This window comes from Mirounga angustirostris, unplaced genomic scaffold, assembly GCF_029215605.1.
Source record: "Mirounga angustirostris isolate CCGP_5_RB_7025 unplaced genomic scaffold, mMirAng1.0.hap1 SCAF_9, whole genome shotgun sequence".
In the NCBI taxonomy this organism is placed as follows: Eukaryota; Metazoa; Chordata; class Mammalia; order Carnivora; family Phocidae; genus Mirounga; species Mirounga angustirostris.
This window is the reverse complement of record NW_026991717.1, coordinates 103560017-103574300: the sequence shown is the minus strand read 5'-3', so window position 1 is coordinate 103574300 and position 14284 is coordinate 103560017. Positions and strand designations below refer to the sequence as shown.

The following is a 14284-nucleotide window of genomic DNA, read 5'->3' as shown; positions in this document are numbered from 1 at the left end:
TTTACAATTCTTTTTTGTACTACATAGTATTCCATTGTACAGACCTACCATCACTTTTTTAGTCAGTCCCTTATTGATAGGCGTTAGATTGTTGCCAATTATTTGCTGTTACAAAAAAAATTCAGAGTGAATAGCCTTGAGCGACATCATTTCGTAACTACCCATAATTATATCCGTAGAATACATTCTTAGATGTCAAAAGTCATGCCCTTTCCACTACTCCATGCTGCCTCAGGATTCTAGGAAATAATTCAGACTCACGATGATTTGTATTTAAATTATTTTATTTAAAAAGTTTACCTACCTACCCAAATTATGCTTTTTACTTTAATAAAAAATTAGAAATTGTTTTTCAGAAGATGCGCAAAACCCCAAATAGTTTGAGACATGGTTTTATGCTTGAGAAAAATGACTTCACAACCAGTGGCACGACTATTATGCTGGCTCTCACTTCCCTTTCAGAAGGTATCTGCTCCTGAGGACTCCGTGCCCCCCTGAACAGGGCTAATGCTCAGAGACTGAGAACAATCCTCCAGTGTCACTGAGGGCAGCGTCACAGACATCTTGGTGGGTGACGTCTGCGAAGTGAGAAGTGGTACCGCTTTACCCCCTGCAAAAAAGGAGAAGCGCATTCAGCTCAACAAGCATATCCTGAGTGTTTATATGCTTTAAACTTTCTTGACTAATATGGGGGGAGGGGATCCAAACAAGGATTGCGTATGAGATCATTTCTTTTCTCAAGGAGCTCGGAGCTCAGAACTTGTCAGAGATAAAATACACTTCCTCCTTTCCACTCCCACCCGTAGACAATTATGGACGACATTTTAAAAGTATGTTATGATCTGAATATTTACATTCTCCTCCCCAACATTCATATTTTGAAATCTGAATGCCTGATGTGATAGTATTAGGAAGTGGGGCCTGTGGGAGGTGCTTAGGTCATCAGAGCGGAGCCCTCATGAAGGGGATTTATGAAAGAGGTCCCTCAGAGAGCTTGTTAGCCCCTTCCACCACGTGAAGGCACAGTGAGAAGGCGATGGCTGTGAACCAGGAAGAGGCTATTTGATTTTATTTCTCCAGAACTGTGAGAAATAAAATTTCTGTTGTTTATTAGCCACCCAGCCGGTAGTATTTTGTTATGGTGACCTGAATGGACTAAGACGATACACAAGTGCCAACAGTTGTGGCACGAATGACAAATGCCAGGGCGACTGGGTGGCTCAGTCGTTGAGCGTCTGCCTTCGGCTCGGGTCATGATCCCAGGGTCCTGGGATCGAGCCCCGCATCAGGCTCCTGCTCGGCGGGAAGCCTGCTTCTCCCTCTCCCATTCCTCCTGCTTGTGTTCCTTCTCTTGCTTTGTCTCTCTCTGTCAAATAAATTTTTAAAAATCTTAAAAAAAAAAAAAAAATCCAGGGGCGCCTGGGTGGCTCAGTCGTTAGGCGTCTGCCTTCGGCTTGGGTCATGTTCCCAGGATCCTGGGATCGAGCCCCGCATCGGGCTCCCTGCTCGGCGGGAAGCCTGCTTCTCCCTCCCCCACTCCCCCTGCTTGTGTTCTCTCTGTCAAATAAACACAAATCTAAAAAAACAAAAAACAAATGACAAATGCCAGGTAAGACCATGTACGGGGTCAGAGCCTAGTCTCTGAAACTCAGACTTACCCTCTTACTGACCGTGTGACCTCAGCAAATTGTTTCACCACTCAACATTTCAGTCCTTCCATGTTAAAAGGGTGACTAGTACCTACCTTGCAGAGTGTAATGAGGATAAAATAGCATTGGTGAAGAGTCTGACAACAGAGCTTAGCACTTAGTAAGTACTTGAAAACTTAGAGTTACCAATACCACTAAATGGTACTATTTAGTATAGAACTAGCACTACTATCATTACTATTACCATCAAGGAAATAGCTATTTGGAACGTATTTTTCTCTGTAAAACAGACTTTTCTTCATGATCACTACACTTAACCAAATACAGAAAAAAATCTCCACTCCACAGATTGAGAGTAGTGGGAGGCTTATAATAAAGAAGACAGGCTGTGGCAGAGGAGGCACAGTCTGAGATGAAGAATTCATTAATATGTTAAAAAGAAATCCAGAGTTGACCATAAAAGTAATCTATCTGCCTATACCCTAATTCACTTCTTTAAGGTTAAAGCACACCACCTAAGAATATGAAGAATGCCAAATTGGTATTATTTAAGACTACAAAAATCCCTGTTTCAGATTTCATGGCTTTACTCTATATACGTAAGACTAATAAGCATCTTAAAAACAAGTTATCTTTAACAATCTTAAAGAGATCTCTCAGTCAAGAGCCATAGTAATTTTTCTAAAACTCCTTTATATTTTTCAAGTAGTTTTCACAGTAATAAAGTGGAATTCTCTATTACATTTTTACAGGGACTACAGTAAAAGTAGACCGTTTTGGAGATTTCAATGATGACTCAAACACAGCTGTCCAAGATGATCGGAATATTTGTAAAAGCCAAATTCCTTTCATATTAGGAAGTCTTACAAAGACTTAATATTATACTATTCCTTTTTGTTACTTGTGTCAATTTCATTTTTTTTTTTTACTAAAAGAGAGACAGGTAATAAGATTTGGCAACATTATAGCAACATCACAAACTATAATACCACAGTATAATCTTTTAAAGAAGAAAACAAGTTTTATGTCAATTTGAATAGAATAAATATTTTAAATAAGAAAAGACCTTTTGAAAGTTAGCTCTGTCAGGATATGATAAAAACTAAAATTAAGACACAATAAGAACTGCTTTAAAAAAAAGATCTCTATAGGACATAAGCATTATTTAAATATTCTGTCATTTTACAAAGTCATGATGCAGAGCACACAAAATAACCAGGAAAAGTATCCAAGATCAGAGCTTACTTCATCAATAAAGTAAAAACTAACATAAAGTATAACTAAGGCCAAGAGCAAAATTAATTTTCAACCCATGAAAGTTCAATGTTACCTTCCTCTAATTATTAAGAAAAATTCCATTCCTTTAGTTAGTTGCCTGTCAAAAACCACACTGATACCAGATATTCTTTTCTCTGTTATGTCACAAAACTGTTTTACATGTACCTTCATTTTCTATTATATGCACTAAATTACTGATTAAATTGCTCAATGATGCAACAAGAGCTATAACTTTTTTTTTGATCTCAGAAATTTACACGTCTCAGGGAACATATTAAATTCAATCACTGCAAAGTTATGCTATTTCTCATAGTTAATGCCTCATATTTATACAGCAATTTGTAATTTTGCAAAAATCTTTTCCCCATCATCTTACCTCATCCTGACAATAATTCTGGGAGACAGACAAGGCGACTGAGGCACAGAGACATAAAGTGGATTCTTCCAAAGTTTTTCTCACCAACTAAAACATCCCTACAAGCCTACTGTATGTATGGAGCTAAGATTGTGCTGAGAGAATCACAGATGAAGAAGAAATAGTCCTCATTCTCAAGAAGCTCATAACCTAGAAGTGGAGACAGACGTGTACAGCAATACGTAGTTAAAATGACATGGAAGTAGCAGTTGAAGTAGGATTTCAAAGATGGGGAAGGTGATGAAGGAAAGGAACAACAAAATAAAGTCAGTGTGAAGTCAGTATGTTTGGTTTTTTGTTTTGTTTTGTTTTGTTTTAAAGTCAGTATGTTAAAGGAACTCTGTTCTGATACCAAACTACTGATTGGATTGAAGGAATGGTGAGAGAGAAGGCTATAAAGGAAGGTCAGGGTCAAGTTCTATAAACGATGATGAGTCACAAGAGATTCTGAACAGAGGAGTAGGATGACCAAATGTATTTTAGAAGAGAGAACTCCAATAGCTGTGTGCAAAACAAAGAGAGAGGAGAGAGATCTATGGAAATCATCCATGTAAGAACTGATGATCCTTGCCAGTGGAAACAGATTCAAGATATTTTGAGGGGAGACTCTGAAATAAAGAATTAAGTATGGCTCTGAAATTACAGGGTTAGTTGACTGATTAGGCATTAATAGAAGCACAAACAAGCCTGAGGCTACGGGGGTATAAAGAGGTGTGGAGATATTGGGATCAGTTATATACCTGATGCCTACAAGATGTGTGAATAGACTTTTCCAGTAGGCAACTGGAATCAAAGGTGTCAGAGGCCATAAGGCAGTTTTAGAGACAGAATTAGCAGTCATTGTATAGATATAATAATGAGAGTAATGAGCACAGTGATCACCTAGGGAGAGAAGATAGGCTGAGAAGAGAAATGATGACAAAAAGACAAGGGAGGACAAAGAAAGGCTGAATGAAGAGAAAATAAAGAAAAACAAAAGGGAAATGTCAGAGAGATAAATAGGAAGAGACCCAAGAGTAAAGAGTCACACAAGGTAACAGATGGTTTTCAAAAAAAAGTCTAGTATAATTCATCTAATTAATTCAAAACTGGTAGCGCTGAGACAACTCACTGCCTCCTGCACTATAGCAACTACCTCCATTACCCAAAACAAACAAATAAAAAAAAACAAAAACAAGAAACCACACATTACTTTTAAAGGTGGTTAAGATGAATTCCATTCATGTAATATGCAATGGTAGGTAAGGAGAGAAGCAGTAATGACGTTTCAAGCTCAAGTCCCTTAATGATAGGTCACATCTAGGGTCCACATGAGATCTGTTGTCCAGTCACTTGGGAACAGTCCTGTCCAAACTGTCAGAGTGAGGCTTTTGGAATAGGGTAGAGCTAGGTTCATCCATCTATCCACTCAACAAATATCAACTGAGCACCTACTATGTGCCAGGCACTGTTCCAGACTCTGGAGATATCAGCGGTGAAGAGAACAAAGACTCTGATCCCACGGCCATCATATTCCAGCCTAGTGTAGGGCAAATGACAAACAAGTAAGGAAACAAACATATGTCAGGAGGCGATAAGTGCTATAAAGAAAAACAGGTAAGGGGTAAGAGGGATAGTGAGTGATAAGAGACTTTAGGAAAGTTATACAGCTTCTGCAAATCCTAGTGTCCTCATCCTTAAAATAAAGATAAGAGTACCTTCCTCAGTGGGTTTTATGAGGATTAAATGGGATATTGCAAATGCAGTGTTCTGCCTAACAGACTAGCTCTTCCTTTTAGGTTAACTGGAAAGGAACTACCCCAAGAGGCAATGACCCTCAGGATGGGCTGCAAAGGCAGTCTGCTTTAGAGAGGGATAAGAATGTTTCACTGAAATGCACTACGAAAAAAAACCCCACAGCTCTAGAAGGCCTCCAAATAGTTATGCTATTTTAACTCAAGTAATTATGTTTTAGTCAATGAGTTAAGCCAATAAAACGCACCATTTTATCTAAAGATGTTTGTAAATGTGCATCTGGGGAAGACTTTTTGAAGTGTTCATTTACTTTATTTTGAACAGTCATTCTGAGCTTTAAACGAGGACTTTTTAGACTTTTTAGACAGGTATATAACTGATCCCAGTATCTCCACACCTCTTTATAACCCCGTAGCCTCAGGCTTGTTTGTGTTATTACTGCCTTTTCAGACCAGATTTTAAAAAATCAGGCAAATAAGTGTTACCAGGCAAAAAGAGTAACCTTCATATCCAGTATGGTCCTCATAGAGTTTAATTTTTTTTAAAGGAAAAAGACATTATATCTTAATAAATCATCATTAAAGCAAACATAAATTTTCTGCCTATATTAAACGTAGTTTGGTGCTTTTAAAGTTTGGCATTTTAAATTTCCACAGTCATCTCATTACTCCATGATGTAATTGTTTCAACAGCTGTTTTCAGAGTTGTTTTTTAAAAAAAGAGACTACTCTTTGATTCCGTGGGTTTGCAGTAAGTCATTTAACTTGGCTATGTTTAAGCTGGGATGCCATTGAGTCAGACCATGTATTTCAAGCTTCCTAAGACATATTTTAGTATCTTTTAGATGTTTGAAATTCAATTTTTTTTTGCTTTAAAGATATTTAACATTCATAAAGAAATTTTACATTTGATGTTAGATTTATAAGACTAGGGAACAAAAAAGTTAAACTAATTTTTTCTAAGGAATACAAGTAATCATACAGGATTTTTAAAGTCCACTTAGATTTTTGCCTGTATATTGTATGTATGTTTCTAAAAACACGCATAACTTTGTAAAAGTTTTTTGGGTTTAGATAATGCATTTTATCAGGTTTCAGATTCTGACTCTAATCCTCAAACACTTGGTAACTCATTATTCTCTCTCTGTTATTTGCAAACTGAGAGGACTCCAAACAAAGCATTCTCTCCTCAAACAACATGAGACAAGCAGAAAAAGAAGAAAACGTTTCAATAGCTTCATAGAAGAGTACAGCATCTCAAACTCTTCATTAAGTAACACATGAAGCACACGTGATATGTACAAATTTATGGCATTCTTCTATGAGTGGATGAAAAGATACCTGGATGGCTTTAAATTGCCTGGGTTTGGGTTTTTCTACATGGAAATAAAGATTGGTTTCTTATAAACAACAAATTTAAAAAGAAAATCGAAAAGGAAACAAATGTAATCATCCTGAATCCACCTACATGAAAGGATCTTAACCCAGGGCAAACGGATGAATGGCCAGGGAGCTGTGAATGCCCTGGAAAAGTATGCAAATTATTTTCACGTGAGTACAGTTTGGGAGGGAGACAGATGGTCATAGCTTTCAGTGCTCCAAAGGGGTCTGCGGCCCCCAAATATTTCAGAATCACTGACTTAAAGGAGAGCCCAGCCCCACGTGCAAGTGAGTCACATTCTTCGAGCTGTTCTTTCAGCAGCAGTGGTGAAACACAGGAATTCCTGTCCTGTCAAGTGTGGATGCCTTATTCTCTCCGAAAGTGATTTGGTCCTTTGCACTTACCAAACTGCATTGTAATTATTTGTTAATGTGTCTGTCACTTGCTCTAAACAAGATACTCCGGAAGAGCATGGACTGAGTCTTTGCTGTCTGACTAGGACAGTAGGTACACAGGAAGTATCTGTGACCTTATCATCTCAATCGTTGTTTGCTTGGGAGTCTGTTCCTGTTAACTACGTGCTGCAGGAGGGCAGTGACTTTGTCTTATTTACCTCTGCATTCTACAAAGTTGTAGCACAATGGTAAGCACAAAGTGAGACTTGAAAATGGCTGCTGAACCGAACTGATTTGCTTGCACCTCAAGGGTCTGTGGTTTCTCATAGCTAACAGCCTGCTTAGATTCTCGCTGACCAGATCCTGTCTTTAAAATCAGCCCTGAGTTCCAGCCATGCAGTTGCTTCCCAGCTGTCTGTGAAAATGTTACAGTATTTCAGCTGTATTTTATTGAGTTCTTGAAGAATTTTTCCTGTCCACCCTGGGCTCATCTACTCTTGCCTTAATTCCTTGTTTAAGCAGCTGCTAAACTATCCTGCTGTATTCAATTCTCCTCACATACTTAACCCGGCTCTGCAGATTTTGCAACATCATAGCTTCAGTGTTTGAGGACAAATACAAGTCTTGATGAAGAAGGTGCCTAGTCATTTGATGTCAAATACAGTATGCAATATTTTATTTACCTCTGCTTTCCAGATTAGTTACTATTAAATGTTTCTTTCCTTACTTTCATGTTTAAAAGGGTGATTTAAAATGTTTATAGTCTCATTCCAAAATATGTTTTAGACCTATAAATCCTATTGCATTTTTTAAGTTTACTATTGCTTCTGTTTTTAAAATGAGTTGACAAATGCTTATTTTGAAATGTATAATTTAGGGTAAAAATAAAGCAGTTCCTATAGGAAGAATAAATGTATTGGCACCTGTAAAAACAACTCCAATTCTTTTTCCTCTAAAAAGCAATAGTTAATGTGAAAGGTTTGTTTCTTCTTATGCCAGGTTCCAGCTGCTTCACTTTGTTTAAAACTGACTTCAAAGTTTAAACATTGTCCTGTCCCAACAAATAACCTCCCCCAGATGGAATTATCTTGAGTACTATCCTCAGTGCTCTGAATACCACACCAGCAGCCTTTTAATTCAACATTTTATAAACTTTCCAAAGGGAAATGAAACATTTTTTTCTGTCCCCTAACTTATGATTTTTGGAGGGTTAGAGTTTAGTGCACAGAGTTCTATTACCTGGGTGAGTTTACAGCTATTTTAGAAGAATTAAAAAAGTATAATTAGTATCTCTACTGTGCTGATTATTATCAAAGAAATTATAAGAACATGAAAAATCTGAATAGCTCCAAGCTCAACTTTTTTTTTTAAGATTTTATTTATTTATTTGAGAGAGAGAGAATGAGATAGAGAGAGAGCATGAGAGGGGGGAGGGTCAGAGGGCGAAGCAGGCTCCCTGCTGAGCAGGGAGCCTGATGCGGGACTCAATCCCAGTACTCCAGGGTCATGACCTGAGCCGAAGGCAGTGGCTTAACCAACTGAGCCACCCAGGTGCCCCTCAACAACTTTTTTTTAAAGTAGGCTCCATGCCCAATGTGGGGCTTGAACTCACGACCCTGAGATCAAGAGTCGCATGCTCTAGTGAATGAGCCAACCAGGCGCCCCTCAACAACGTTCAAAGTAAAAATCTTACCTGTAAATACAGACGCAAGGTACAGATTGGGCTCAATTTGTGTCTGATTCATTTCACTTGATGAAGTTATGTTTAGTTTTTTTTAATAAGAAAATCAGTTAAGCCTAGAAATAACCATGATTCATTCCTATTCACTAAAAAGAACACAAACTACATGCACTCCCAGTTACTTTCATAAAACCAAGTAAACAGAAGCCTGATCTAATGGCCTTAATAAGAAGGAAGTTAAACAGCTGAATTTTAATGACTCCATAGAAAAATACTTTACCACCCAATGGATTATCTCTAGGCATCAAAAATTAAGGAAAGGGGGAAACAAGGAATCATTAGAGAATTTGCAATTTGTGTTAAGTAAAAGAAGCTCACGGATCATTTCTTTCAAGGTTAGAAGTTTTCACAGATTCTCCTACTTAAGGACTTCATCATTACAAGAAAAGTGTAGAATCTCCCTTCACCCACGCTAGATGGGGGCATATTGCCCAACACAATCTATGTGAAGCAACCAATAAAGTCGTCAGAGAACACAGAAGAGCACTACACTGTCAAACCAAAGCCACATTTTAATATTAAAATGAAATAGGCTGGGGAAAACCTCTTTTTGGCTAGGGAATGATGAAGTGGAGAAAAGTTAACTAACTGAAGAGAGGAACGTGTAGCACGTGTGGTTCTCCAGCTAACAGGACACCCCAGGGACCAGAAGCACGGGCCCATGTTGATGGCACGCTCTTCATCTGTGCTCTGAAATGCAGTTAATGACTATCAATATCCATTGTTTCAAACAAATTCTTCAGGCAGAACGATTTGGAAAAAATGTAGAGGATGGCAGAATCAGTATTTTCTGATTTTCTCTAAAATAAAAATCAGACTTCTCTCGTTTCCCTTATTTCAGAAAAATTTCAGGTGGATTTGGAAGAATATACATAAATGAACATGATTTGAAGCATTACATCATTCATTTAACCGAGCAATAGGTTCTCACTGGTGACAAAGATTGTTTAGCTATTGTCATTATACTGTCGGAAACCTAAAAAGGAAATACGTTAAAGAATTAAATGCAATCTAGATTAATGAAGAAAAAAGCTTAAAAAGAATAGTTTTAGAAGAAAATATAGTTTTCTTTTTTTTTTTTTTAAAGATTTTATTCATTTATTTGAGAGAGAGAAAGTGAGAGAGAGCACAAGATGGGGGAGGGTCAGAGGGAGAAGCAGACTCTGCTGAGCAGGGAGCCCGATGCGGGACTCGATCCCAGGACTCCAGGATCATGACCTGAGCCGAAGGCAGTCGCTCAACCGACTGAGCCACCCAGGCGCCCCAGAAAATATAGTTTTCTAAAGGTAAGACTGGGGCAAATACAAGTTATGTATTATATACTGACAATCTGCAAATAGGCCAAAATTAAACATCTAACCTTGATACTGTTTTAAAAAACCTTTAAATGCATTCAAAGTGCTTACTATCATCTTAATATATGAGATACTATCTATGTTCACTTCCTACTCCGCCTCTAAGTTTCTGAGAGTTACAGAGGGAAAGGTTACTGCTTGGCCCTCTATAGCTCCCTTTCCCATTCTACACAGCACCTAGAGTACAAAGGTGGACACAATGGTAACAATCAGTCGCACCACACAGGCCACTTCCACTGAAGGAACTTTTTTTGGGGGGTGGGGAGCAAGTAAAATTAAGTGGCAGTCCACTCAGAAGTGATTGCTTCAAAGCCCAGATTTTAAATGTATCTATTGTGTTACGGTAAGAAATAAGCAACGTCATCCCCTTTCATATTAAACAAAACTGGGTGGAAACTAAGAAAAGAAAAAAAACCTACCTTAGGTCTAGCTAGGATTCAATTAAAAAAATTTTTTTTATGTGTCCATCATTATGATATGAGGTGTTGTGAAGACCACAAAGAATAAGACATTGTCTTAATCCCCTTTAATTGTAAAGGTAAAACTAACACAGAGCAGACTGACAGCAGTGAGCAAATCTTCCAATTAATGCGCCTGTTCCGCCTCAAATATAGGAGAGTTTAAAGACTAACGATTAATTGAGCCCTCTGCCTTTTAGCATCACACCACTTGTAGCTGTTAATGTTTCCATCCTGGAGCTCGAATTCTTCTTCTATTCTTGGTAACTTCTCTTTGTCTCTTCCTGTTCTATTGCCTTTTTTTTTTTTTTTTTTAATCCTCTTTAGAAGGTGCTATATATTGTACCTGTCTGGCTTTGGAGAAAGGAGCTGTGAAACCTTTTCTAAACCAGTGATTTTCAACAGAGGGTTGGCGTAGGGAGAAGGGAAAGTCTGAATCACTTTTGGGGCTTTTTCAAACTAACAAGGGCTCCCTTCCATTCTGATAGGTCCACAATCCAAAGGGGGTGTATCCCCCAATGGGACCTGCTGCTATAATGAAACACTTCTAAATTCATAACGACCTAAATGTGAATTTTATACACTGCATTTTCTTTGGAATAAAAAAGGAGCAAGTTTTCTCCAATATTCAGATTTTTTGGTTAATAAAAAGCATTTTCTTGAAACTTTCAAAAACAATGGCTTTTAAAAAACACAACGGCTTATTTCTAATTTATTAAAACAATGAATTTTAACTCAAAAAATGATGATTTCATCACTCCAAACCAAAGCATACTTTAGTCATCTCTTTATATCCAACAAAGCTGCATTATTAGTAAAAACATCTAAATTGAAATAATATGCTAAATCTGTTATTATTTTTAAGATGTGCCTTCAGTAAGCCACTTCATGGGCTGAAGTGATTTAATGCAATGCTGGATTTTCATAAAGGACAAGAAAATAGGGGTACCCGGCTGGCTTAGTTGGTAGAGCATGTGTTATGAGTTCAAGCCCCATGTTGGGTGTAGAGATTACTCAAAAATAAAATCTAAAAATAAAAGGTTTCCCTCCATTATCCTTCCTTATTTCCCCTAAGATGCCTAAATCAGTCCTCTATGTATGGTTGCTCAAGAAATATCCAGCTGACCAATGTTTCTGAACCTTTATATCAAATGGATATACTACTCTGTGATCTTGTATAGGTCCTTTTCTGGAAAAAACACCCACTTTTTTCTATTCATTCTACACTGTTGTATGTAAGATAAAAAAGTTGCAAGTAATTGACAACCAGACACTACATTAAGAGAGTCACCTGGAAGCTCACAGTGAAAAGCACAGACTTGGAAGCTAAACTGCCTAATGCAAATCACAGTGCCAACAGAAATGAGCTGTGAGACCTAGGAGAAATACCACCACTCTGTGGAATATCACCATTTTGTGTTTCAATTTCCTCTTCTACCTCATAGGTTTCTTATGATCATTAACAGAGATAATATATGTAAATAACTTAGAGAAGTGCCTACATTTATTACTCAATAAGTGGTAGTTTTATTATTTTGTTGCTTGTGATTATTTTCTAACTTCTCACAACTCACAAAAAATTCTTCTTGTTAGGTAATCTTTTAAAAATATTTCTGGACAGGGAGACCTTTTGTTGAAAAGAAAAAGTACTGCTCCCATATGACCAACAGAGCGCTACAACGGGTCTCAGAGATCATCTTATCCTTACTAATAAGGAAGTCAAGATTCAGAAAGGTTCACTGACAAATCAATGTGACATACTAATAGTATTAATAGTAGGGACTAAAGGCCATAGCAAACAGTTCTTTCCCCATCTCCCAACTTCAGATACTGAGACCTGTAAGAACGATCAGAAATTATCTGTTCTACTTTTTAAAAAATTATCAAGGAAGGAAATACAGTATAATGTTTAAGAGTACAGCGTTTGCTTTCTGAGTTGGGACTACATTTGATTCACAGCTCTGTCATGTACTAGCTATGTATCCTTGGCCAAAGTATGTAACCTCACCGAGCCTCAGGTTTCTCAAATAGAAAATGAGAATATTATCATCTACCTAGTTGGGTTGATTATGGATCTTAGCGAAGTATATCACATATAGGAAATATACAGAGATGGTGGCTATTATGTGTTGTTGATGTTATTATAAACACAAACCAAACTCCACCAAAACTGGGAGAGAGTCTTGATTTCTGTAATAATTTCTCCTAACAGTAAAATTTAAAAAATAAATAAATAAAATAAGCCACTATCTCAATATCAGAGTTGTCTATTGTCATTTATTCTTGTAACGAATAGCTGGCTCATAATTCACACTTGCTGAGGGATGGGGCTTCCTGAAAGGGTGAGCACTGTACTCTGCAGGTGAGAATTAAAGCAGCAAACACAACCTATACCTGGCCAACATGATTTAAAAACTGCTTATCAAGGTTGTTGACTCTTATACGTCCTCATCCTACTGTTTAAAATGGAAGAAACGATACTCATTGGTATTTAAGTCAAAGGATGAGAAGAAACAATTTCCAAACATTTGATCCATGAATTTCTATGAAATTAGGAGTGGGTCACACTGGCTAAAAATTGAGTCATAAATTACCTACAAATATAATTTGTCCTTTTACCTTTACCACAAAAGACAAATGTGTTATCTTTTACTTAAATATTTAAAGATATCACAAAATCAAAACAAGTGATCTGAGATTTGAAAATGGAATCCAAGTCTAGGAAAGCAGGGATACTGCTGAAAAAGCTTAAACGAGGGGTTTATACCATTTGGGATTATACCATTTGTACACTATGCTTCTTTCAAATACTCATCTTATTTCAATACTTTAGCTTTTTATTTTAAATGGTCCTTCAAAATCTTGTAGCTATATGGTGCCAATTTGAAAGGAGGCTATGTTGTAGTATTTCAAAAAGTGGTATTTAAAAGGATAGCAACCTGGGCTTTACAATGTTTGTACTCTTGTTTTTAAAATTTTTTATATCGTCCTGAAAGTTTATCTTTTGGTTTTTAATACTACCCTTAGTAAGGATCACCAGAATAGCAATACTTAAATCTATAAACTGTTATATTATTATTTTAAACAAAAATTTTTTAAATATTTTATTTATTTATTTGACAGAGAGACACACAGCGAGAGAGGGAACACAAGCAGGGGGAGTGGGAGAGGGAGAAGCAGGCTCCCCGCAGAGCAGGGAGCCCGATGCGGGGTTCGATCCCAGGACCCTGGGCTCATAACCTGAGCCGAAGCCAGATGCTTAACGACTAAGCCACCCAGGTGCCCCTTTAAACAAATTCTTTATGGATTATTTAAGAAAACTGCAGAGTACTGGGGCGCCTGGGTGGCTCAGTCGTTAGGCGTCTGCCTTCGGCTCAGGTCATGATTCCAGGTCCTGGGATCGAACCCCGCATCGGGCTCCCTGCTCCGCGGGAGGCCTGCTTCTCCCTCTCCCACTCCCCCTGCTTGTGTTCCCTCTCTCGCTGTGTCTCTCTCTCTGTCAAATAAATAAATAAAATCTTTAAAAACAAAAACAAAAACAAAAACAAAACAAAAAACTGCAGAGTACTATAGGGCTATTAACTGTAAAACAAGGATATAAAGATGATATCCTAATAACAAATTTTTTAGCTCACAAAACAAGAGTTTTTAAATGGGTGCCATTCAGAATATGAAACAAAATAAGGAGAAATCTAAAACTAGTAACACTTAGAATACCTGGATCTTTTATACCAATTTGAGTTCACTGGGGGGAAAAAAGGAACATTATTAGAGTAGTTAAAAATATATAAAAAGAAATTAACACCTTTGAAACAAATAATCTGGCCAGATTAAGTTACTCTTCAGCTGCATATCTAATAGGTATACGAGTCTCTCCAA

General features: G+C 37.4%; 1 protein-coding gene across 9 annotated transcripts in view; it reads right to left on the bottom strand.

Annotated features, from left to right (window-relative positions):
* Window positions 1-266: 266 nt before the first annotated feature.
* The window catches only part of KIAA0586 (KIAA0586 ortholog), a 107185-nt gene continuing 93167 nt past the window's right edge, over window positions 267-14284 (bottom strand). For 8 of the 9 annotated variants that reach the window (XM_045900951.2, XM_045900958.3, XM_045900952.3 and 5 more), the window contains one exon: window positions 267-610. In XM_045900951.2, the coding sequence (XP_045756907.1) occupies window positions 459-610 (152 nt within the window). In that variant the 3' untranslated portion in view covers window positions 267-458. Of the gene's footprint in view, window positions 611-4776; window positions 4862-14284 lie in introns of all 9 variants that reach the window. The other variant, XM_064571114.1, reaches the window with a different exon arrangement.